Source organism: Maylandia zebra, linkage group LG14 (assembly GCF_041146795.1).
Source record: "Maylandia zebra isolate NMK-2024a linkage group LG14, Mzebra_GT3a, whole genome shotgun sequence".
NCBI classification, from domain to species: domain Eukaryota; kingdom Metazoa; phylum Chordata; class Actinopteri; order Cichliformes; family Cichlidae; genus Maylandia; species Maylandia zebra.
In genome coordinates, this window is record NC_135180.1 from 34109770 (window position 1) to 34134706 (window position 24937).

At 40.6% G+C, this 24937-nt stretch overlaps 2 protein-coding genes across 3 annotated transcripts; one reads left to right on the plus strand and one right to left on the minus strand.

Moving 5' to 3' along the window:
* Nucleotides 1-76: 76 nt before the first annotated feature.
* On the plus strand, nucleotides 77-9367 carry hnrnpul1 (heterogeneous nuclear ribonucleoprotein U-like 1). Its single transcript, XM_004560458.2, has 16 exons — nucleotides 77-219; nucleotides 705-984; nucleotides 1205-1492; nucleotides 1816-2026; nucleotides 2126-2199; nucleotides 2492-2631; nucleotides 2982-3081; nucleotides 3168-3280; nucleotides 3464-3730; nucleotides 3920-4042; nucleotides 4160-4288; nucleotides 6334-6502; nucleotides 7221-7484; nucleotides 7704-7852; nucleotides 7942-8145; nucleotides 8473-9367. The coding sequence occupies exons 2-16, from the start codon at nucleotides 747-749 to the stop codon at nucleotides 8587-8589; spliced, it is 2586 nt and encodes an 861-aa protein (XP_004560515.1). The 5' UTR covers nucleotides 77-219; nucleotides 705-746; the 3' UTR covers nucleotides 8590-9367.
* rasgrp4 (RAS guanyl releasing protein 4) lies at nucleotides 8827-23032 on the minus strand. 2 transcript variants are annotated; one of them, XM_004560460.4, is made up of 17 exons: nucleotides 22547-23032; nucleotides 16575-16750; nucleotides 15859-15970; nucleotides 15593-15655; nucleotides 15352-15486; nucleotides 15055-15193; nucleotides 13969-14142; nucleotides 13717-13833; nucleotides 12870-13145; nucleotides 12696-12776; nucleotides 12325-12429; nucleotides 12086-12195; nucleotides 11825-11975; nucleotides 11690-11726; nucleotides 11202-11333; nucleotides 10904-11097; nucleotides 8827-10439 (listed from the first exon to the last, which is right to left on the minus strand). In XM_004560460.4, the coding sequence occupies exons 1-17, from the start codon at nucleotides 22561-22563 to the stop codon at nucleotides 10332-10334; spliced, it is 2127 nt and encodes a 708-aa protein (XP_004560517.2). In that variant the 5' UTR covers nucleotides 22564-23032; the 3' UTR covers nucleotides 8827-10331. The 2 variants fall into 2 exon arrangements, with proteins under 2 accessions (XP_004560517.2, XP_004560516.2); XM_004560459.4 differs by having other exon boundaries at nucleotides 15055-15196; nucleotides 22547-23031.
* Nucleotides 23033-24937: the final 1905 nt, after the last annotated feature.

Consider the following 24937-nt stretch of genomic DNA (forward strand, 5'->3'; position numbering starts at 1 on the left):
TCTAAGATTATATGGTACAAATTAGTTAATGGTAAACTCGCGCTATTTGGTAGCTCAAAGAAGTGCACCCCAGTGTTTTTGCAGTAGAATAATAAATTCAACCAAGCGGCTCTGGTTAACTTCCGGTTCTGAGTTTGGGCCACTTTGTGGCGCCAGGGGGCGGTAGCAACTCTTTCAGTCTTCTAACACGACTTGCCCGCGCAACTTGGGTGAAAGGAGGTAGGCCTCAACCTTGTTTTGTTAATATATTCCGCTTTAGTACTAAACTTTAAGCGGACTGCACAGTTCATTTTCTCCTGGACTTGCGTGCAGACATAAAGTATGGGTCGCAGCTTGCTTATTGTCTGAGTTAAAGTTTCTTCCCTTGCAGCGGCTGTCGGTGCGTTAGCTAATGCTAGGCTAAGAAGGTTAGGCGCTCAGCGAGATATTTAGATGAGTAATAGCATTAGCATCTATTTTAGGAATAGTTTTGTCTTGCAAAGGGTTGTATTGGTAACGGCTGCAATAAAACACGAGTTTAATTATTCACAGACGTGTAGTGGAACACTGTATATTCTTACAGAATCTGTCCAGCGTTGCTAGCTTAGCTAAACGGCTAACGCAGCCTATTTGGCTGTGGGCACGGTGCCGCGCAGCAGATAACATTTGAAAGTTATAGGCAGTGTTTTTAGCAGTACCTGAACATTTCCTCCCAATTTTTGTAGCAAATAAAGACAAGAAGCACCAAGCAGATATCCAAAATCACAATGAGTGTTGACGTGAAGAAACTGAAAGTCAATGAGTTAAAAGAAGAGCTCCAGCGCCGTGGCCTGGACACCAGAGGCCTGAAGGCAGACCTCGTAGAGAGGCTGAAAGCCGCTCTGGAGGCTGAAGCTCAGGCTGATGCTGGTGAGCAAGAGGATAAAGGGGATCAGCAGCAGGAAGAGGAATACGGTGATGACTACCAAGACAATGAAGATGAAACGGATGCACAAGAGCAGCAAGGTAAAGTATTATTTCATTAAACATTTCACTTCCATGAAACTAGTTTTATTACGTTGTTTTGGACTTTGATCCAGTTTCTGCCCTTTGCTGATATTACATTTTAAGCACTTCACTGTACTTAAGTATAAATTAAAGTTTCAAAGTTGGGAAATGTCAACAAACTTTTCACTTTACAAACTTTAGAACACCTAAACTAAGTTTAAAAATTTTACATTTCCAGATTCAGAAGCAGCTGAGGACTATGGTGGTGGTGATGAAGCTGAAGGTGATGCCCCTCAAGATGAAGATGAGGGCCGAGATTCAGGTGGTTACTATGAAGAAGAGGAGGCAGAAGGTAACCCCTACGAAAGTCAGACTCCTTCAGACTCGGGTCACAATGTGCCCGACTTCACAGCAGATGAGGATATTCAGAAAACTGACATGATGTCTGAGGAAGAGACCAAGCCTGCAACAAAGGAGGAAGTGGAGGAAGAGAATGAAGAGGAGGAGAATGAAAAGAATAGACAAGGTAATGTTTCATTACTTTTATTACTCAGTTGATTTTTATAGTCTTGTATTAATCTCTGATGGCACTGGTTGAGAATAGAAACGCTTTTCAGAGATTCAAGTTTTACTGCTATTTACTGCCGACATGCAGAGGTGGCACAATGACACAGTGATCTGCTTAAACTAAATGATGCTAAAGGTAGTGTAAAATTTTCCTCATGGACTTTGGCCATACAGTAAAGACATGTAAACCCAACACTCAAACTGCTCTCATACCTAGTAGAAAAAATTCAACAACTTGTTTTCATGTTAAAATGTGTTATGTTTGTTCATGTCTAATTATAGAAGTTAAAGTAGAGGTCAAAATGGAAGATGAATCTGAGGGTGCAGGTGAAAGGCAACAAGATAATCAGCATGACCAGCAGCATGGGCAAGATACCGCAGGCCAGCCAGAGCAAGTCAAAACTGAAGATGAGAGAGGTGGACACTATGGACGTAAGAGGCCGTATGAGGAGAACAGGGGCTACAGCTATTATGAGCACCGTGAGGAGAAGAGGTGGGCTTCTACATGTTTTTCTAAGTTAACTCAACTGTCTACACTCGGAATGGATAAGGCAAAGTGTATGACAATAAATACTCTGGTGTTATTGTACAGATCCCGAACACCTCAGCCTCCTGCTGAAGATGAAGAGGAGAACATAGATGACACTCTTGTTACAATTGATACATGTAAGTATGGTACATTAAATAGTGTGTGAACAAACTAGTGTCAGTGTGCTGTCTATGGTTGTTTATAAATATCAGAGACAATAGGAAGTTGGACTGTTGTAGCAGACACAGTCATTTATTCACTACATGCTTTTGTTGATGGATTACGTGTAACCTTTTAAATATATGTATGCTCTGCTCTAATCTACAGTGATAATGAGCGCCCACTATTGCTGCAGAGATGTAGACTACCATCTTATGACTGATATAGATGAAGTGTTTGATGCTTTGTGCTTAACTCTTTGGTTTTCAGACAATTGTGATTTGCACTTCAAAGTTTCCCGTGACCGCTACAGTGGTTATCCACTGACCATTGAAGGCTTTGCTTACCTTTGGGCTGGGGCACGAGCAACTCATGGAGTCACCCAGGGACGCGTGTGCTATGAGATGAAGGTAAATGGATGCGTTTGTCTAAAGGCTTAGTAGTTTTAAAGCTAGACAGATGATTCGTGCTGATGAGGTCAGACCTATTTTATGAAATTTTACCAATTTGGTATTGGGGAAACTTTACTATTACTATCGTCAAATGTAAGAATAGCATTAACCCTGTTGGCCTTTAAACCAATGTAGCTGAAAACACAATTTTTATAGAAGCTCTGGTTAACTTTTCTTTTGTTTTTGTTTTGTTTGTTTTTGAAATGATGTCAAGTAATCCTTCTGGTTCACACACACACGCACGCATATATGTATTAGGCAAACAAAAATCTTACTCTGATTGTGTTTGACTTTTGTTTTTTTTAAAGATCAATGAAGAAATTCCTGTGAAGCACCTCCCCAGCAGTGAGCCTGATCCCCATGTGGTCAGAATTGGGTGGTCTCTCAACCACTGCAGCACTCAGCTTGGTGAGTGAAGCATCTGTCACAATACTCAACATGATGTTTGCTCGGTCAACTAATAAAACAATTGTTTTAATCCTGCAATGTTTTAGGCGAGGAGCCATTTTCCTTTGGATATGGAGGAACAGGAAAAAAATCCGTTGACTGTAAATTTTCAGACTTTGGTGAGAAGTTTGGCGAAAATGATGTCATCGGTTGTTACATTGTAAGTAATTGATTCATTTTCTCTAAAGCTTATCACATAAGAATTTCACACATTTCTTTAATAATGTATTCTTTATTTTAGTTATTGTGTTTTTATTCAGTAATTATGGTAGTAATCTATCATAATGCTCGCATTTTGCATATTTTACAAGTTGAGACGTTTTCTTTGCTTTGTCACTTTAAGGACTTTGACAGTGGTGACGAGGTGGAGATGGGCTTCTCTAAGAATGGAGTGCATTTGGGTGTGGCTTTCCGGACAACCAAAGAAGCCTTGGCAGGCCGTGCCCTGTTCCCTCACGTCCTGGTTAAGAATTGTGCGGTTGAGTTCAACTTTGGACAGAAGCGAGAGCCTTACTTCCCCCCACAAGAGGGATACACCTTCATCCACAATCTGGAGATGGAGGACAAGATCAGAGGTACTAAAGGACCTGCCAGCAAGTCTGAGTGTGAGGTAAGTTAGCAGTGAAATTGTACTATACAGTACATGAGGTTTTTGCCCCCAAATCTTCTGTTGTTTTGGGGAGACTAAATGCTTGATTGTTAATTGGAAGTTAGCCACAATTTGTAAATTTAATTGTAAGCAAAATAAAAAATTGATGTAGCACTGATCAGAGGTTTTTTGTTTTGTTTTTCCCCCCAGATTTTGATGATGGTTGGCCTCCCTGCCTGTGGAAAAACCACTTGGGCCTCAAAGCATGCAGAGAGTAACCCGGACAAGAAGTACAACATCCTGGGCACAAATGCTATCATGGACAAGATGAAGGTTGGTTTTGTTTGTTGTGGGGTTTTTTTTTCTTCATTACATTGTGAATGTTGGTTCTGTTCAAAGTCTTTATTTATTTTCAAACAAAGATTTTAAAATGTATTCCTTTTTCTCCAGGTCATGGGTCTGCGCCGCCAGAAGAACTACGCCGGGCGCTGGGATGTTCTGATACAGCAGGCCACCCAGTGTCTGAACCGGCTGATTGAGATCGCCGCCCGCAAGAGACGCAACTACATCCTCGATCAGGTACTGCCCCTCCAGTTACACTCTGCTTTAATACTCACCACAGTCAGTCAATGTGCCCTGATGATCACTCTCTCTCTAATGGACTATTTATTTATCTTTCAGGGGGTCTCTGTGTATTATAGAGTAGAAGAAGCATTGATCTCCCTCTTGTCACTTGCTTGTCATGCATTGTAAACGAAAATGATTAATGGCTCTCATAAGTGACAGAATATGTTATGTTTTCATCCCGCAGTATATTGCACTTGCTATTCCCTGTCATAATACAGTATTGTTTGTCTTGTGAATTTCAACAATGTACAAGTAAACCATGACTTTGTAAAGATGTTGAGAAACAAGTAAGCTCTGACTGGTGAGTAAGAAAAACACCTTCTGTTGCTAATTTAATAAGACAGAGTTGATAGCTTTTTAAAAGCTATTTTTTAAGTGAGATATATGGAACTTTTGAGTGTGTTTTTTAATAAATTGACCCCTAAGGTAAGTACTGACTAACAGCCTTTTAGATTTTCAGATCTTTGAGCTCAGGAAATGTGGGAAAAAGGTAGGTGGGTCTGATGGTGGACTGTGGCTTTTCTGTGGAAACTGTGAGTATTTGCAGGTAGGTTATATATGTGTTGTCTGGAATGGGACAAGAGCTCGTATGAAGAAAAGGTGAGTAAAGGTAAGTCTGAGGGACCCATGAGACTAGCAAGCGGTTTTTGAAGCAGCATGCTGTGGTAAATGGTGCTTTTCGGACATGTTTATATTCGATAAAAGTTGTAAAGTTGGCACTTTAGACACAGTGTTTTCTTTGAGGTATGTGATTTCGTTGTGTGTATATTAAGGAACCGAAATCCTATTTTTTTTTTTTTTTTTTTTTTTTTTTAAGCTTTTGGCATATATTTAAAGCTAAATTGGTTACTAATAAGAACTTGTATAAGCTTCTCACTGTTAAATTGTGAGATCATATTCATTACAAATTTAACTGACATTGGCATTACTTAGTTGTTTGTTGGTCAGTGGAGACCCCACTGAGTTCTGCTGGATGAAGAGAGAGATTGTTTGAAGTTAATACTGTGAGCTGTTTGCTGTTTAAAGTGTCCTAACCGCAAGTCTTCTATTTGAATGTCATAGCATGGCGCAGTTTGATAATTGTGCTTTGGCAGTTTTAATGTCACCTAAAAGCCTAATTTAGATAAAGCGTAATTATTAAGTGTTTGTTATTTAGCTGTAGTCCTGATTTGAAACGAGGGTTTTTGAAGCATTTTCATTCGGTTTTGAGTTCTTACACAGGCAGCAAGGATTATGGAAAAAAATGTGATTTATAATGTGGCTACATTTGACAGTTGGCACTGTCATCAAAGCAAAATGTAACCATGAGTCGTTCCTGCTGATCAGTGCTATGGAATATTTTGGGAGAAAAATCTAACAGCAGTAGTTTATAATACTGAAATTAGGTTGTTCAGAGCAAGATATGAAATATTTATGTATTTGCTATTCCACCTGGTGACTACTGCAAACTATCTCTACATTTATAATCGCTACATCGCAATAGAAGAAGAATTAACTGAATTGAAAATCAATTCAATCGAAATGGTAACTGTAATATACCTTTCGGTATTGTAACTGTTCATCTAGGGCATATTTAAGTTCTTTTAATGTTTGAGGTAAATACAAAATACTCACAGCTTCTCTCAGTTACTGCTCTGCGTAATTGTAGCAGTGCTTTTGAAGCATATTTACAATCAGCACATAGTCATTGAATGAACACAGAATTGAGTGCGCGCATCTTGGCGTTGTCTGACAAAGCAGAAAGTTTAGTCAGCACGGGGTCCCTCTATTTACAATAACTTTCTTTAGCAGTCACTGGGTACCTGGACGCACAGACCGTGAGGTAAGTCTGTGGAGTGACGAGAGGCCAATAGTACCTGAGTAAAAACGTAGACTGACGTCCAAGCCAAACCTCTCTCACTTCATTATTGCAGGGTTCCAGCTTCCTTCCAGTGGAAAGCCATTACAAATAAACAATAACAAACAAGCTTCTACTTCTTTCTTGTCACCATTGCTAGACAAATGTTTATGGATCAGCAAGGAGACGAAAAATGCGTCCTTTTGAAGGTTTTCAACGCAAGGCTATTGTAATTTGTCCCACGGACGAGGATTTAAAAGAACGAACATTAAAGCAAACCAATGAGCAGGGGAAGGATGTGCCCGATCATGCTGTGTTAGAAATGAAAGGTAGGAACGCTGTGGAAACAATAAATAAAACACCAGATCTACTTTTTTTACTTTTTTTCTATGTGTTGTCTCTAAAATCAAACTTGGAAGATGCCCCCTCCCCCCTTCCCTCATCATAGCCTTTGGCCAGATATCAGACCTGGATATTTTTTAAAAAGTCAACATGAATCTGATTCTTATTTTTTGCCCTGTATCTACCACTTGCCATTCAGCTTACTTCTGATGCCCTGCAAACTGAGATTTCGGCTTTGTAATAGAACCAATACTGCGCAATTGGCTTCCATGAAACGAATGTTTCCAAATGACACATTTACATGCATATGTTTTTGTAAGTTAATTTGTAACACTCTCACATCAGCTGTCCTTGGTTTGCAGAGCTGTTTCCTCTTCTCACCAACTTTTTAGTTGTCCTTTGTCCCCCTCCCCACCTTTACTGAAGTCTCCCTCCTCTCCTGTGTCTGTTTAAACAAATGTTTCCTCCATGTTCCCTTGGAGGTAATTTTTGTTCCCTTTACCCTACCATCTGCTTCATTATCTGCTCTTAGTTTCTCTGATGTACTTTTCCCCTGTACAATAGTAATTAGTTTTCATTTTGTCTTCCGGTGGTGTGGCTGCTTTGGTCTTCACTACAACCCCCTCCCCCTCTTTCTCTCTCTCCCATCCTTTTTTTGCTGGATGGGCTGTCTCTTTCCTGTGGTCATCACTGCCACTCTTGAAGCCAACTTTACTCTCCCTGAGCCTTGCGACTTCCTGGAGGCAGTGACGTACGTCGAGCTGCAGCGCGACGAGGCTGAAAAGTTGATGAAGCAGTACAATGAGGAGGGCCGCAAAGCTGGCCCACCCCCTGAGAAACGCTTTGATAACAGGTCTGGTGGGTTCCGTGGCCGCGGAGGTGGTAGCTTCCAGCGGTATGACAACCGTGATGGAGCTCGTGGCAGCTACCAGAACCGCAGTGGGGATGGAGGCAGTGGATACAGAGGAGGTAAGAACTCTTAAATATTATTTATTTTTTTGATAATTTCAAACTAGAAAGTTGGAACTTTCAGGTTAACATATTTTTCCTGAACACTTAATGATCTCAGTTTAACAAATGTTGCACCTGCTTTCTTCCTTTGACTTTTACGTTGGCACAGCATTTTTGTAAAATAAAATTGTTCAATAAATGTCTGTAGATATTTCATCTTTTTGTTGCGTTTTACAGGCTACAATCGTGGCAGCTATAACCAGAACAGGTGGGGCAACAGCTACCGTGACGGAGGCTCTGATGCACGAAGTGGATATAACCGCAGTCAGCAGTCAGGGGGAAGCTACAGAACTGCACCCTCTTACAACAAAGGAGGATACAACCAGGTACTTAATATGATTCATTTATGGATAAAACACCATAAATTATAAAATGGGGGAAAAAATTATATCATTGTATTCTTCTTCACCCTCAGGGCTACAGCCAGAGCTACAATCAAGGGTACAACCAGGGCAACTACAACCAGAATTACTACAGCAACTACAGTCAGTACCCAGCATACAGTCAGAGCTACAGCCAGACACCTGCCACTGGTCAGACGTACAACCACCAGCAGCAGCAACCACAACAGCAACCACAACAGCAGCCACAGCAGAGCTACAACCAGCAGTATCAGCAGGTACCACTAACGTCCATTTTTGGCCCTATGAACTCAGCCCGTTACTTCAATAGAGCCCAGTGGCAGAAATCCTAATGAATTCACTTTAGTAGTAATCGATCTGATGGTGGCCAAGTTTTATCCAAAGTTTTCACTGTAGAAAAACTGAATCACAAAGTTCACAACTTTAAAACAGTGTTCAGCCTTTTCTTTCTTTCTTTCTTTCTTTCTTTCTTTCTTTCTTTCTTTCTCCACCTTTAAGGCTTTGGAAAGGGTTTAATGATCATGAAGTATCTCAAACTTGTAAACATACTTTTAACTCTAAATGCTTCTTGCTTTGATTTACAGTATGCTCAGCAGTGGCAGCAGTACTACCAGAATCAGAACCAGTGGAATCAATATTACAGCCAGTATGGCAGCTATCCTGGACAAGGCAGCCAAGGCTCATCTTCTGGTTCCCAGTAGCTTCCTTCCTGCATCTGTACCTGCATCCACCTGTGTCCTGAACACCTCTGATAACTGCAGAAGATTGATTTTTGTACAGTCCCACATTGTGTCTCCAACCATAACATCCTCCATCTGATTTAACACAGTAGCCTTCATTTGCCATCAATCCGTGTACACCTAAATTACATACAGTTTGATGTCTTTTCATTATTTTTACTGAATTAAGTCTTATTCTAAGCAGTGACCGTGAAGTGGTAGATGATAGGTATCAAGACATTTAATGAATGTTATTGATAATGCATTCAGTGTGGATGTATGAAATCCACATTTACTACAGATTGAAGAGGTAATTGTACATTTCATAGTGTGAAGAAGGCAGGAAAAGTACAGCAAACCCTGAATACTTTTGCTTGCTTTGAGAAGAACAAAATGCATGCTTTTTACATCCATGACCCTGTCCTGTCTTGCTTTTTAATTTTCAGTTACCGATTTTACATTTTATTTACTGCAATAGACACCAAGCATTATGAAACACGTTTTTTAAATAGGTGTTGATGCTGTAGTATTTAATCCAGTCTTTGATTGAGAAAAATATTTTGCCACTCTTGACTAGTTCTATGTGCAGGGTTGTTTTTTTCTTTTCTTTTTTTCCATCCCTTTGTGATTGCGCATTTTGTCTTGTAGTTTAATCCTATTCTTTTCAAACAATTTGTTTTCTACCTGAAAATGAAAATCAGATTTTGATCAGTTACGCAAACTGTCTTGTCTTTATACAATAAATGCAGTTGTATATGCCTGTAATTGTTAATGTCCTTTTGTTCCCCTTCAGTGAAGTCAGACACAACACATACTGTCTGATTAATCATTGATATGTTTTTCGACTTTTTTTCCCAACATTTGTAAGTCATGGACAAAACAAAAGGAAGCGTTTAGCTAAAAACCATATGCCAAGTTTGGACCATATGCATGTGCAGTCAAAAACATTGGGAAGGAAATGAACATTTTAAACTGTAGTCATGATGGCCGATTAGGCTTAACAAGCTCCTTTTGCTATTCAAATGGGCAATATAGATGATGAAGTTTCAATAACAAATACTTTGTGATTTTCCACTAACTTTTTCTGACAGCTTAATTGAGTAAAAAACATATGAAATCCAATATTGCCATTTAGAATTTGATGTGCAAAACTCTACTACCAACTGGGCTAACAGATGCTAAGGTAAAACTCGATAATATAACTTTTTGACACGCGATAAATTGATACATTAGCTGTTTGTATATCAAATATCCAATCAACAGCCAAATAAATAACAGTTAAAATAGTTTTCCATTCTTTCCAAATTGACGAGTTGTCATATAGCTGCCAGTGTTACAATTAACCACAGTTTTGTTGAGGTTAGTGTTAATTTCCTACCCTGCATGTGTATATATTGTATGATCAGGAAAAGCCTGCCTATAGGTTGGCATAAATTAGGAAGTAAGGTGGTTTAGCACCAGAAAACCAAGGCACCAGTTCAAAACAATACGAGGTGTTCCTCAGTAGGAAAATCCATGTTTCTTAGCCGGATAACCAATAAAATAGCAGTGACAAAGATCAAATGAAAAACATCACACAACCATGCTTGAAACACAAATGAGTCCTTTGCTGGCCTTCTAAAATAAGTGGCCAGTAAATAGTATCAGTTCAACACGAGTCAGACACAGCTTTGTCCAAAAAATGTGTTTGTGTCTGTGCTTTGTCCATGTGGGGAAATGAGTGCTCAGTCTGGCTCCCTGCTTTTGTCTTTGTACAGATGCAGCTCCTCCATCTTCTCCTGCAGGAAGGAAACAGGCATGGAGCAGCGGGTTCTGTGTGGTAGAGTGCTGACCTGGAAAACAAATGTCAAATTAATCATAAAGAAACTAGTCACTGTTTGTTTTTCTCATTTCACAAAGTCTTGCAAAGTGTTTTAAACTGCACTTGTAATGCTTTAACTCTGAAAGTAGTGCCTAAAATATGAGGTAGTAAAGTCTCAGCAGTCAGATGGACAAGCTGGACACAAAAAAGGATTATTTTGCTGTTTTATAACAGCATGCATGAAAACGACAGTAGAGGGAGTCATTCAAAGTTGTACATATGGAGTCCAAGCTCACAGTATTCTTAACGGAGTTATCATTTTGTACTGTGTCTGGTAGCAACTCAAAGTTTTTAATCTTAAATGAATCCTTGCTGTATTATTTCATTATGCAATCATGGCATTTTTCACATATAAACAGGATCACAGAGAAGAAAAGGTTAAGAAACACTTCCTTTCTGAATGATCACTTTGCAGGAACTTGCACCATTTCTCACCTTTCTCAGTGATGGACGAGAGTGAAGGTGGTTTCCCTTTTTGTCCTTCTTCTCAGGTGTCCAAACTCCAGGATCCGTCTGAGTGGAGCGGTCGGACAGTACTGATTCACTGGTGTTACTTTTCCAGTCAGATGTACCCTTATGGTGCTCTGTTTCATTACTCAGGGGAAAAACAAAGGTCTCCTCTTCCGAACCTGACCAGAAAAAATAATAATATTAAATAATAATTTTAGAGACTTTTTACTGACAGAAGACAGTGTGTGCTTTGCGGACTGTATATGAAGAAGAAAGGACGCACTCCAGCTGTTGCCCTTGGTTCTTAAATCAGGTGCGGGGGTGCATGGACAGGACCCAGTCGTGTTTTTGTGTTTCTTCAAGCACTCAATACCCACCAGATCTCTACAGTGTCTGTGGCAGTTTATCCCACAGTCTGGAAGACAGAGAAAATGTTAAGCTTTTAAAGCACTACCACTTTAAGGATTCGTTCACTCAGATTAAGAAAACGTTTTGTGGATTATCCAGAGTAATCAGACCATTGTTTTTGGAACAACATAGCCTATTTCAGTGTTGACGTGTAATTTTGTAATGCTTTTAGCGTTACAAACTAAATTACTTCAATAGCAGAGGAAATGTCAAGAGGCCACATGTTCAGGGAATTGTCCTCTTAAACTCTGTCTTATTCTATTGGGCAAATTCTTGCTCAGATCAAGCTGATTACTCTTGACAGTTGATTAGAAGGTTAAGATCTCTGATCGTAGAGGTTTATTTTTGTGTTTCTGAGCCTACCTTTACAGTGGTAGCCCTGTTTGGTGACACCCCATAGCTGCAAGATATGACAAATTACAATTTGACTAAATTTCTACAAAACCCAAAACAATGAGAAAAAAGAAACAAACAACAAACAAAGCTAATGACACTCACAAAGCCTCTACATATATCACAGAATGTTGGTCGTTTGTATGTGGTTTCATGGAAGTTATGCGCGTCATTGAAGTTGTACCCCAACTTGGCACATACGGACATTCCCCTCATGAAGTAAGAGGTGATTTCTTCACGGCTGATTTGTCCCTCCCTAGGCAGAAAATTTTCCAAAGTGCAACATAGATGTAAGTAAGTTGTCCTTTCTCTGATTTGCATTTAGGTCATGACGAGAGGCCCGCGTGTGAGCTGCAGCTTCCTCACCTGTCAGTTTCTTGAGTACAGAAGGAGAAGGGGAAGTTGGCTGCTATTTTTTCAAATTCCTCCAGCGAAATGTAGCCATCCTGATTGTGGTCATAATTCTTCATTATGGACTGCAGGGGGCAACAGAACGATCAGATATTCAGTTCCACTTGTCAAGGAACAGTTTGCTAGTTCTGCTTTAGGCTGCCAAGTAATAAGGAAGTGAGAGACATCAGGTTGTTGCAAAGTCACATACTCACATCCACCATCTGTTTGACGTGTTTAGATATGGTGTCGGGGTCGAGCCTGGGGGTGACTCCTGAACCCCACTCTGCCACTACTGGGGGTTTAACTGGAGCTACAGGCTGTGGACAAACAGATGCAGCAATGAGACACGAAGACTGTCAGACAAGCAAAAATGCACACACCCACCACATAATACACTTCCCTAACGTACAGCGCTTTGATGTGGCTAACTTTGATGTATTTAAGCACTGCGTCTCTGCTTTTGTTTTGAAGAACACGTTACACCCACAGAAAGTGCGCAAATGTCCACCCGCTTATAAGAAGAGGTTAAAGTAAGTGTGAACCTGTGTACCGTTACAAAGAGCTTCACTTCAGCTCTACTGACCTGAACCTTGGGGTTCTTGGGTTCCTTGGCATATGAGAGTTCATATATCTCATCCTCAGTGTAGTATAAATCTAGGGAGAGCTGAAACATTAACACAGAACAGAATTTCAGATGTTTGTGACTTCGTGCTATCTAACTTTGTAAAAATCCCCTTCTTGTTTCTTGTTCTAGTACCGTGAGCAGATGCAGCAGGTCTTTGTTGGCCTCAAAGGGTGGTGTACAGCTGTGGAGGGCCAGCAGGTCATTAATGTTGCTATAGAGGTGCTGCAGCTTGCTCAGGTTGATTTTTTCCTCATCTATGTAGTCCGGCAAGGCCTCATTCAGCGAGATCAGATCCTTTAGATGGACACCCAAAATGGGAACCTTGAAGCCGGTGCACTCATTGTAAACCCGACGGTAGTTGCTGTAATTACTCCGCGACGAGAGCAGCTCTGTCATTTCACTGAGAGCCTGACAGAAAATAAAGATTGACAAATAGTGATTAAAAAATATATATTTTTAAAATATTTAACTAAGCCTTTTTTTTTTGTTTAAATGGAAAACAGTGAATCGTCTAAGAGTAATCTAAGATATGGCAAACCTTTGCACACGTTTGTCTAGAAACAGCTGGCTAGCTGTGATGAGACCATACAGCTAAAAATGTAAAAAATCTATAAAAACTCTTCAGGATATGACAAAGCAACCCCAAGAGGGCAGTTGAAGGTGTTGTCCCACACAGGAAAAACAAGAGGTAAAAATGCAATGTGTACCAAACACTTCTCTGAGTTAATGTTACGCCCCAAAACATTCTTTCTCATATGTACAGTAAGTTTAGTTGATGTGTATGACATGCAAATATCACTTTTTGAATGCCACCATATCTAACAAAAGATAAAGAATTACCAGAAACACCACTTACTGGGTTAGCAGGTGAAGAAACAGACATTGCAATGATTAAGCAAAGCAATGTCTAAACGTTTACACCCTTGTGGCGTGACAGGCACTAACACTGACTCATGATTACACGCAATATTTAAAATACCTTAGTGACATCAGGAGGCAGCAGGTTAGAAGTGTCTTTGAGGCGGGAGATTGAACTGTGACAGAGGCCTCCAGTTACGGCCATGAGAGTGTTAAAGTTTTGCAGAGATCGAAGTTTCTAAATGGAAAAGAGCATAAGAAATAACTGTAAATTAGAAAAAGTGCACCTGAAACAGTAGACCTGGCAGCCAAACCAAAATGCGTCTTAGCTCTTATTTCAGTTTTTGTGATGTTGCCTCCCCAGGTACTTTACCTGAGCCACATGAATGAACTTGGTGAAGACCTGGGCTCTCTGCTGGGCTGTGTGTCTGCTAAGAATCATCAGCTGGACCCACTGGGAGACCCCATTACACATCATCACTGAACGCTCCAAAGCAGGATTGTCCCGGACTGAACCTCGTACTACATAGCTGCGGTAATCCAAGAACTGTCCGATTAGAAAAGAGTTCAAGCAATAAAGGTTATTCGTAATTTTAACATTTTGAATCATTTTCTCATAAAAATAAAACAATATTTTATCTTCTGATTGTGGCTTCAGAGTAAAAGAAAAAGTTGTGGCACAACTTTGCAATTTCACAAACCATCTGGAACATCTGGAGGGAGCCTGACTGTCAGTAAAACCAACAGATACGGTGACCACTATCGACTGTATGGCACCATTTACTAATACTTTGTAAAGGGACTGAGACTATAGATGTAGGTACTATTAGGCAAATTGATACACTGAAACCATTTCCCATAAAGTGTTCACACTTCCTATTGAAAGTTAGAAATGCCATCAACTACAATGCAAGTTACGCAACAGGATTTCTCACAATGTGGCAGAAAAACTTGTTCTTACAAATAACATATTACTGATAGTGTGATTAAAACAAAATGACCAATGTTCATGGAAAGTGTCACCATTTAAACTGTCAAAAATACAGTGAACCTTTAACATTTTTACAGTATAATATTTTTACTTTAACATACTTCATGCTCAGCTGTGTGTAGAATGAATGAAGATGCCATTAAACTACACTGTTTAGCAAAAAACCTCAAACGCTGACAAAGAATGCTTAACTAAAGAGCTTTAGCTTGAATCTTAGATGATTTTATGATTTATCCATTAATTTTGCTACTAGGCTATAATAACATCTTTACAAGAGGACTAATTATCATAACCACATAATGTACTGGTACTAATAATGATACCAAAAGTAAAACTTGTCTATGCATATTCATCAACTCTGAGTGCTTATTTCAGGACTAGGAACATCTCTGTGAGTCATGGCAACATGATGGTGTCTCATCGGGTGAAAAACCTAAGAAATAGTGAGAAGTTGTTTGGTGAACTTACTGATACATTACAGAAGTTTTTAAACTCAAGGTAGCTGAGATGCTCAGCCATCTCGTCTGGCTCCATGTGATCGAATATTAAAGACACCTTCCTCTTCTTCACAGAAGGTGAGGGTGCCTGTGATATGTTCAGGTGAGGGCTTCTAGGAAAGGCAACAGGACAAAAATCATCATTCTATTTATAGGATTGTTTATTGTTTATATATATATATATTTTTTTTAAACTGTTTTTAGACATATTTATATATATGCAGTTTTTCCAGGGTACAACGGTAAATCAAACAGAAACATGACTCACAAGCAGGAGTTCTCGATGAGCTGCGAGTGTTTCTCCTCTCCTCCATCTGACCGGACCAGTGCCCACAGGTCCCCCATGGTCTGTTCAAGGTGGGGGTCCACCTCAAATACCGCTGGGAACTGGCTGATCCACTGCCTTGCCACAAAGCAAAACAGAAAACATGTTTACTACTCGCAAATAGAGCAGGATAACCAGTTCCGTCATACTCCATCATTCAACGGTCTCGAGTGTCCTTACTCACCTGGCAAGGTGGCGGATCTGTGTCCGCCTGAGTCCTCTCTTGTCGGAGGGACAGTCCTTATAAGTAAGAATAATAGTCAAGGCTCTAAACACACTGTGCAAATTATACCAAACAGTAGGGATATATACTTGAAATCTGCTTTGCAAACATGGAGTGCAAAACAAAGCCATGCTTGTTTCCTGATCTGATTAATCAACATGGGCATGTGATTGGGAGCAGTGCACCAGTGGAACCAGAGTATTACACTGAGTGGCAGTGGAGGATATAGAGTGAGAAGTTTCTGGGCAAATGCCTCAGATGGCACAACCCAGCTGTGCATCATCAGGGTCATGTGGACCAACTGGGTCCCTCTTGGGCTGGAAGTCTTGCCCTCTGAATCTGCAAGCAAAACGGAGCAGTGGATTCACAGGAGGAGGATTAATGTGATTAAAAACAACAAACAGTGCAATAGGCAACGAGTTTATGTCACACCAAGCAGCTCAGGTAGAGTGGAGATTTCAGACTTTCTCTAGGTATGCCTGTTTTTATCAACAGAAATATATATTAATTATAATTTAAAGGTTCAGTACAACCAAACTACCTAGTTTTATTTTACCCTAACATTTCCCTAGGAAAGCTTTATATTATGCCAGTTAACTAGATCATTATTTTGAGTTTTTCTACTGTCACATTTCAGGACCTTTAACAGTTGATATCCAAAAAATGTATTTGTGTAATTTTAATGAACTGACTGATACACCAACAGAGGAGGCGATAGAGATAGAGATAGAGAGATTTGTATAGTTTAACATTGCATGGGAATGACTGGCTGGCTTCTGTAACCCAACAGAACAAAGCTTGATTGTATGAGACTGCTCTTTGTCTCTCTCCATCCCACCCTGTCAGTTTCTCTCACCCCCACCCCCCACACTTTCCCTCATCCCTCAATTATATAACCTTGTTGTTGTTAAAGTGTAAAACCACATGGCAAACAGAGACTGACCAAAGCAGTTTAGGCAGCGCTGTATGAGGTCATCCAGGCTGGCAGCACTGGCACTGGGAGCAGAACTGGGGCTCTGCAGGGCCCGGGTGATGTCCTGAGGACTGGGACATGTATTCCTCCTCCGGGGGCCCAGGTTTTTGCCCTTTAGCACACCAGGACTCTCCACATTGGACTTCCTAAGAAAGTGAGACAGACAGAAAGGCAGATAGAGAGTGAAAGCGAGAGCGAGAGAGGGAGAGAAAAGGGGAGCATAAGTAGCCTAAAAAAGTAGAACAATGTGTGACGAGATAGTTCAAGCCAGCATTAGAGGAAACACAGCTCCCCACATCTGATAAGCTCTGCTACAGCTCTGCTGCTGTCTGAGCCATCATGCACAAGCAGACTAACTGCACGCAACAGCTCAGACGCTTCTCTAAATTTGTCAAATAAGTAAAAGACTTGAAGTAGTGGGGGACTTTTCATTACTGACATTAGATGGGTGGCCAGTTGTGTCACACATTTAAATGTTGTACTGTATTTTTACTCCCGTGCTTTTAGAAACTTTATAAGAATTAGTTTTGATCGGGATTTTTTTTTTTTCTTTAATTGCAGGTGCTAATGGTGACATAGGCCAGAGCAACTTTTATTTTTAAACTCCTATTAATGTCACGGAAAATCTGGAACAGACAACATGAGAGATTAAATAAGGCATAGTGACTGCTATAAGTCCTTTTGTTTTTGATAAGTGGTACTGAAGTTACAAAAAAATCTATAAGTCTAAAAAAGTAAAACATCAAAACATATTTGGATGCTGTTAGTATAAAAATACATCACCCATCAGTTTTTATAAGACACTGAAATTATGCTTTCTTGTTGTCGAAAACAAAATAGATTTGCCACATCTCACAAGTAAACTAGGCAAGAACGGAAGATCTCTCTTTGATTCACCTCGCAGCCTATAGATACAGTATGTAACCACAAGACCCATTTGTTTTAGTAATCATACACTGGTGACTGGTGTCCTGCTACTGATGTGGCAGAACGCTGATGCAAATTTTCCCTTTTTTGGACTTCAATGGAAATTTGCAACTGAGGAGAATCCAGCCTAGTCATAGCATATAGGCCATCCCTTTGTGCATACTTTATGCTGAAGCTGGACTGATGCTAAGTGCGAGTAGAGTTACAAAAACAACTTTTTAGACAACAAAGATAAGGGAGAGATACTACATTTTATGCTTAAACACAACAGTTTTCTGTTTCATGATTATGTTGATGCTTCCTCTTCAGATCAGTGGCTCAGTTGTGCAATATCTGACCGTGTTTCACAATAACCAGTGAAATTCTTAACTTTTTTATTGGTTTCTATTCTTTGCTTTTTCATCTACATTTTAACTGGTATAGTTACCTCAGTTTTGCAAGAGACTTAAGAGAAGTCTAGATCCACAATTACCAAACATTAATGAAACTACATTTTGCAACAAACCTGCCCATTAAGAGTGTCTGTCATTTTTTTTTTAAAGGTGGTGAAGCTTTGTGTTGCACTTAAGACATTTTGTATTCGTGCATCTGAGCAAACACTGAGTAGTATGTAACCAATATGAAACTGTCAGTCTATACTGCAGATAATGTGATGAAATTGCCAGGAAACAACTGTGAGTTCAGAGAACTGGTGACAAGTTCCCTGAATGACCAGACCTACATCCCCTTCTTTTAACCTAAGCACTCAGCTTATTTCCCCAACCCACTCACCACATTGGTACATTCTCATATAGTTTATGCATTACTAAACATACACCTGCACCCACTGTCCAGACACTCAAAAACATATAAAATGGCAGAACACTTATAGATACACAGGAACATGTGGTGACATTCACTTATCTATTTATACCACAAGCTGCCTGTACGTGCTGTTCCATCTAGTCATCACGCAACATATTTCACTCTCAGAGACATCTAGACTCAAAACATTAGGGCAGGGGTGGGCAATCTCAGTCCACGAGGGCCGGTGTCCCTGCAGGTTTTAGATCTCACCTTGGGTCAACACACCTGAATCACATGATTAGTTCGTTACCAGGCCTCTGGAGAACTTCAGGACATGTTGAGGAACTAATTTAGCCATTTAAATCAGCTGTGTTGGTTCGAGGACACATCTATAACCTGCAGGGACACCGGCCCTCGTGGACTGAGATTGCCCACCCCTGCATTAGGGGGATGTCAGTGATGAACCAGACTCCATCACTCTTCTTCCTCGTACTCAGGCTCCAGGTGACTGGTTTGGAAACCTGCTGGGCAACAAAGATCTGCCTCTTGTGCTCCTCCCCTCTGCCTCATTACACAGTCTGGCTACTGAATTCAAAACACTAACATTAACAGCACAGCATGCAACATTTTCAACAAATATATTTTAAGGAGAGGAAAGCTTGTGAAATCAAGATGCCTCTGTCATTTTATCTATACTTAGCTGCCTTTTAGGTTTCTGCAAAAGTGTACTGTGAAACTTAAATCTCATGCTGGGTAAGGTCTTTGCTTTAAGTTAAGCTGTTACATTCTGTAGAGACTGTGAAGTCCATCGATTAAAAAAACAATGCAATTTGGGATTTTGACTATGCAGATAACACTGACTTAAAGATATTACCTGATCCAGATTGAAAATGAACCAATAATCACCTAATTCGTTAACAGTCTCAATAAATTATGAGAATATCTATTCTATGTTCTCAAGTGTTTCCAAGTCCGTTATTTCTTTTACGTGTTTGGATTGAAGTATGTACACTAATTTTGTACATTTAAAAACAAAACTGAGTGGTTTTCTAATCTCAATGTCCTTTGCAACATATCACCTTTCTCAGTGAATTCACCTGCTGTCAAAGCACTTGCACATACGTGAGACACGGCAACTACAAACAGAAATGCTGACGGGGAAATGTTGTTGATGTCATAACGTTATTCAGGGAATTTCCCCCGAGTGCTGAGTAGGTAACACACAAAACATCAGTCAAAGGTATGTTTTCTGTGTAGTGACACTGACCACCTTCAATGACAGAGAGCCATTTGAAAATAGAGTGTAGTGGATATGGATGCAAATTAGAACACAGTTACTGTTTGGGAATTTGCATTGACTTTTTCCAAAGCATAGGGCAACTTGAAAAGCACTCCCTTTATTTAGCATGTCATCTATAGGAACAACCTTTGTGTTGAAAAGAAAATCCTTGTGCGCATGACATGACATGACATACTTATTCATTTGGATCCTGCTCCATTGCATCACTGACTCTTTTTTCAGGAAGACCTTCCATTCCTCATTTTCCTCACTAACTCCTACTTTGCTCACTTTTTTCCTCTTCCTTCATCCTTGTTCTATTCATTCCATTCAGGAAACAGCTTCTCCTTTTCTCTCTGGAAATCCCCCTCACTCTCTTTCCCATCTGTGTTGAGACTCCTGGCTAAAGATCCAGTAACCCCCTCCCCTTGCTCCTGCTCTCACACTGGCGGGGGGATATGCAAATTCCTCTCTTTCTTTCCTTAATTGATTAATTGAAGCCCAGGCCCTTTGAAGGCCTTGTTTGTGTACTGCTCTTTTCCCCTGCTCTCCCCTCTCCCAACCCATATTCTTGTTTCCCTCTGCATCAAGAGGATGCATCTTCTGCAAGGAGCTATTGACCCCTCCCCTCCTTAGTACTGTATATAGTGCAATCATATAGTCCTGTGCAAAAGTCTTGAGAAATCCCCAAATTCTTTATATTTTGCTAGGAAAATGGGAGCTAGGGGCAGCCATTCATTAGAACATTCAAGTGTGCATCGAGATACAGTATAGAAACACTATTTTTTCAATTATAATGAGTAGTCAAGCTTTTTTGTAATTTCTTTAAATAGTCCTCAGGAATAGGTCACGCTGCCTCTTCAAGAACATTCAAAGTTCATTTTTGGATGCTGGCTGCCTTTTGTTCTGTTCTCTGTCAAGATCTTCCAGTGCTCCCTTAATATTGTTGAGCTCTGAGCTCTGGGGAGGCCAATCCATGACCTATAGTGTTCTGTTATGTGCTTTCAATCCAGGTATGTTTTTAATGAATTGGCAGTGTGTTTGGGATCATTGTCACATTGAAAAATGAAAAACCGGATATTCAGATGCTTTGGATGCTCAATCAAAATCTGATAGTACCTTTGTGTATTCAAAAGTAATTAATGGCAAGACCTCCAACAACACTACCAGAAAGGCAGCATCACACCATGACAGAGCTGCCACTGTGTTTTACAGATGGCTATAGACACTGACTGTTGTACCTCTCTCCTGACCTTCTCTGTGAATACTGAGGGCAATCCTCCACTGAGACCATTTCTGGTGAACCTTTAGCAGATAGTAGCTTGATCGACTGAAGGGTCAGATGTGTTTCTCATGCCTGTATCACATCTTTGAAATTCTTCTTCCTATTTCTTACAGACTTGACATTTAGATAATGTTTATCTGCTATAGATAGTTTGCTAGTCCTGGTACTTTGTCTTTTGCCCTTCATTTACCATAATTTCTAAGCACGCATTGCAATCCATGCCATTTTTAACTAGGTCTTTGGGAATCAAGCACAAATACTATATTATGTGTGTCAAAGTTCAACTAAAGAAACAGGAATAAATTATGTGCTTTTTTTGGTGACAGACTGCTAATAGCAAAATGCCTAAATATACAAATTAAAATGGATTCATTCCTTAGGTTATGTGCCTTTTTCATACTTGAATGATTCATAGGTTGGTGTTAAGTGGCTTAATGAAGAAATAACAATAACAAAAAACGGAACAAAATAGTCCCCTGAAAATGTTCAGGTAAAAGAGAGCCAATATCCCCCCAAAAAACCCCAAACACTGAAAGACCCTTAGGACGCTGTTCAAGAGCACTTTACAATTACAAGAAAGTCTGGCTGCTTGGAAGCAAACTATCAAGAAATGAGGAGTGGCTCAAGACTTTTACTCAGTACTGTACCTGTTCAACTAAGCACTACACTCTGTTCTCTCCAATTTTTGGAAATTCTCTCTCTGGTATACACACATGTATGTTTAACCTATAACAATAATTCTAATGTGACTTACTTCCCTAATTTTCCACTATTACAATTTAGTTCCACGTTGAGTTTGTTCCATGCTTCTCTTTAGGGTTTTTTTTTTTTTTAGAGATTTTACAAAGATTTCTACATTTCAGGAATGTGTTATTTATTGTCTTACATATTGTTAAACTCATATGCATAACTGATAAAAATACAATGCTGACCTTATGTGATAGTTCTAGACAGTCTTGCCACTGAAGGGGAAACTCCATACCCTCAAACTCAGGTAACTAATTGGACAAAACTCACATTTGACTACCTCAACATTTAACATACAACCCTTTCATTCCAAGTAATCTGATAAGATCTGTGGTCACAACTGCAGCAGTAAAAAATGCCTCTGAAAACACAAACATATAGGTTCTCTGCTGTATCTAAAATCGAATGCAAAAAACGTCACTGCACTGACGTGAAAAAGGAGATTACTGGACAGAACAGAAAAGCAGAACGCATTTCCATGGAAAGGCAAGCAGGCAGCTCTCCACAGGCACGCACAACTGTTGAATGTTGGCTCTCACTTGTGTGCAGTACACACAAATAATTTGAGAAGTTGATAGTCTTCACTGATATGCAGGTCAAAACATTAACTGCAGCCTTTATTTTAACCCAAAGCCTCCATGTGCACAGTGTTGAATATGACAATAAATGGCAGAAGAGGCATACACTAGATGCAGAAATAAATGTCCTTGTTTCTCTTTGACTTTGTCAAGAACCTTTGCACAAACCACACCACATCTCAGTTACAACCTCAATGTTCACACATCACTGCTGCACTCAAAACACTTGCTGCTGACACATACTTAGACTTACACTTGTTAAGAAACTGAGGTGCAAATGGTTCTGCGAGCAGCGAACTCTCAGGTTTAACGCCCTGTCTCTTTTTTCTTATTTAATTACCTTTTGTTCTTGTTCATTGCAGAGTTCTTCTCCTCAGCAACACTCCTCCTCCACTGGTGATCCGTACAGGCATTTGAGCACGTCTCTACAGCTCCATGGTTGGCCTTGCTCCTCCTTTATCTCCTCTGTGTCCTCTATGTGTTACTGTGCACTGGACAGCAAGAGCAGGCACAGCAGGGAGGGCTGCTCGAGGTCGAAGGCTGCTCACCTACACTCATCGACTAAACTCCGCGCCTAAGTCCTGCTTATCAAACGACTCTATGAGTGAGTTAACCTCCTTCTCGCTTTATCTGTCAACCACAAATCAGTAACAAAGCAGACCTCATGCCTCCGTTTCCTGCAACAAAGCAGACATGCCAAGACAAAATGCCCCAAAGAAGCCTCGAAGTAGAGTGCAAAAACTCGCAACAGTCATTCACTCGTCCCCTCAACATAAACAAGTCAGCATCTTAAATGGAGGAACTGGCTCTGATAGATAGGGGAACTCACATCAGTTTCTGTGTGTGTGTTTGTGTGTGTTTGTGTGTGTGTGTGGCCGTGTGCAAGGGGGAGGGGAGAGCGAGTGAGAGAGAGAGAGTTAGAATTGTGAACACAAATGGAGTACCAATAGAGGAAGGAGGAGGAGAGTTAGAGAGAGATAGTGATGAGCAATCATATGAGCATCAGTGTACTTCAAGAGGGGAACTCTCGGGTTCTTTTTAAGTGTCAACACAGGAAAAAAAAATAGGCCACACCTTAAAGCCTCTTTCTGATACAGTTTTCTGTGTCACTGTCAAACCCTGGCAAAAGAATTAAGTTACTAAGGAGGAATCATCAAGGGCCTGGTGACACTGTTGAAACCGGACACGTGTCTCCCCACTGGATCTCCAGGGTGCCCCACATCACGTCTATCTTCCTGATTTCTCCTTTTCTTCTTTTTTTTAAACTGCCGCTGTCATTTCTCAGGGTAGCAAGTGATTACACAGGGAGGTAGTGTTTGTGCTTGTGAATGTCGCTGTGCAGCTGGACAGGGAGGCTCAAAGGAATCCTTGTTTTAACACCCCAAGAGGAAGAGGCAACCAAACAGGGGACATTAATGTCCCCAAGTCTGCAGAGGTGGCTTCTTTGCTGCAGGAAGCTGAGTGGCTGGCAGAGACAGTGAGTGGGCGACACTGCATTCAAAAGCAAAGAGAGATGCACAGGGCTCCCGCAGACCTTGCATGCCAAGTCAAAAACACCTAACATGCACTTGGATTTCGCTGAGAAGTTAGATTATTGAAGATCTCCAGGGGCGTACATGCACATGTTGCAGAAAGACACAACACGCCATTTCCGGACAATGTGGTAAACTTACTGTAATCTTAAGCAATGCTTCTTTAAAACAGGAAGCGCCACTCAGCTGGTGAAGAACATTGGACAAAAGAACAGCTAGTGCCATTTTACTATAACTCAACACGCTGGCACGCCCACGTTACCTGCAGCGTTACCTGAGTTTTAAAGCCCCCATAAGACTTTTGTCGTAACCACTGCGTATATTTCTATATGTTTTTTTGGTATCTATTATGTATGCAAAGTACATATTTTGAAAATTCGCAGCAAAACCACCAAACGTGATGCTTACAGTCTACGGAGCAGCCGTCCTGTTACGTGGAAGAGCTGAAAGTTTCATTACATCACATGTTTGCAGGGGATTCCTCCCTTTGCTTGAACCAGGTTTCAATAAAACAGTAAAATAACTCCATCTGAGTTAATTAATCAATTCCTTTAAACAACACCTATCTTATTTTGACTGTAATACTGTCATGACCTCTAATATATATCGTTAATTAATTATTTCGCTTGAGAGACACCTGTAAAGCCTTTTCCCATCAGTTCTCTGTATTATATTGCCTCCTTCAGGCGTACTGCAGCAACTGCACATAAAGCCAGCACGATTCGTGAGTTGGCAGAAAACGGGAGTCAGCAGGTTACTTCTGAATCGAGACTCATATTCCCAGAATTCATGTTAGTTCCGCCTCAGTGGCGTATCGCCTTCTTCACCGCCTCTTTTCCTCCTGCTCTCCGTTATCCGCTGAAAGGAGTTGTGTCCCGGCGAGCAGCGTCCTGAAACAGCTTTTCCGCTGCCAGCTGCGGTTGCAGTGGGAGATGGATGAGAAAGAAAGCATGCTCAAGGATGCCAGATGGAGACAGGGGAGGTAGGGATGTGTGCATGAGCACAGTGTCTGAAGGCTGGTCACCGTTGCTGTGAGAGTGTGATGTGCTTTTCTCCCCCCCAGCACTCAGACTTCCAGATTTATTGTCTGGTGCATCCCTTCTGCCTGTCAGGAGGGGTGTGACACGGACGCTCCTGCAGATCCACTGTTTCAATTAAAAGCAACTGTTGGTTTTCTGAAAAGATGGCTTTTCAAGGGG

What these genes read in the sequence shown, in the direction of transcription:
- rasgrp4 (XM_004560459.4), bottom strand. An exon ending in GTGATATATGTAGAGGCTTT is followed by an intron (nt 11,727 to 11,824) that starts GTGAGTGTCATT and finishes CATATCTTGCAG; the next exon opens with CTATGGGGTGTCACCAAACA. An exon ending in ACAGGGCTACCACTGTAAAG is followed by an intron (nt 11,334 to 11,689) that starts GTAGGCTCAGAA and finishes TCTGTCTTCCAG; the next exon opens with ACTGTGGGATAAACTGCCAC.
- hnrnpul1 (XM_004560458.2), top strand. Translation starts at nt 747, where the DNA reads ATGAGTGTTGACGTGAAGAAACTGAAAGTCAATGAGTTAAAAGAAGAG. An exon ending in CCACTGCAGCACTCAGCTTG is followed by an intron (nt 3,082 to 3,167) that starts GTGAGTGAAGCA and finishes GCAATGTTTTAG; the next exon opens with GCGAGGAGCCATTTTCCTTT. An exon ending in AGGCAGTGGATACAGAGGAG is followed by an intron (nt 7,485 to 7,703) that starts GTAAGAACTCTT and finishes TGCGTTTTACAG; the next exon opens with GCTACAATCGTGGCAGCTAT.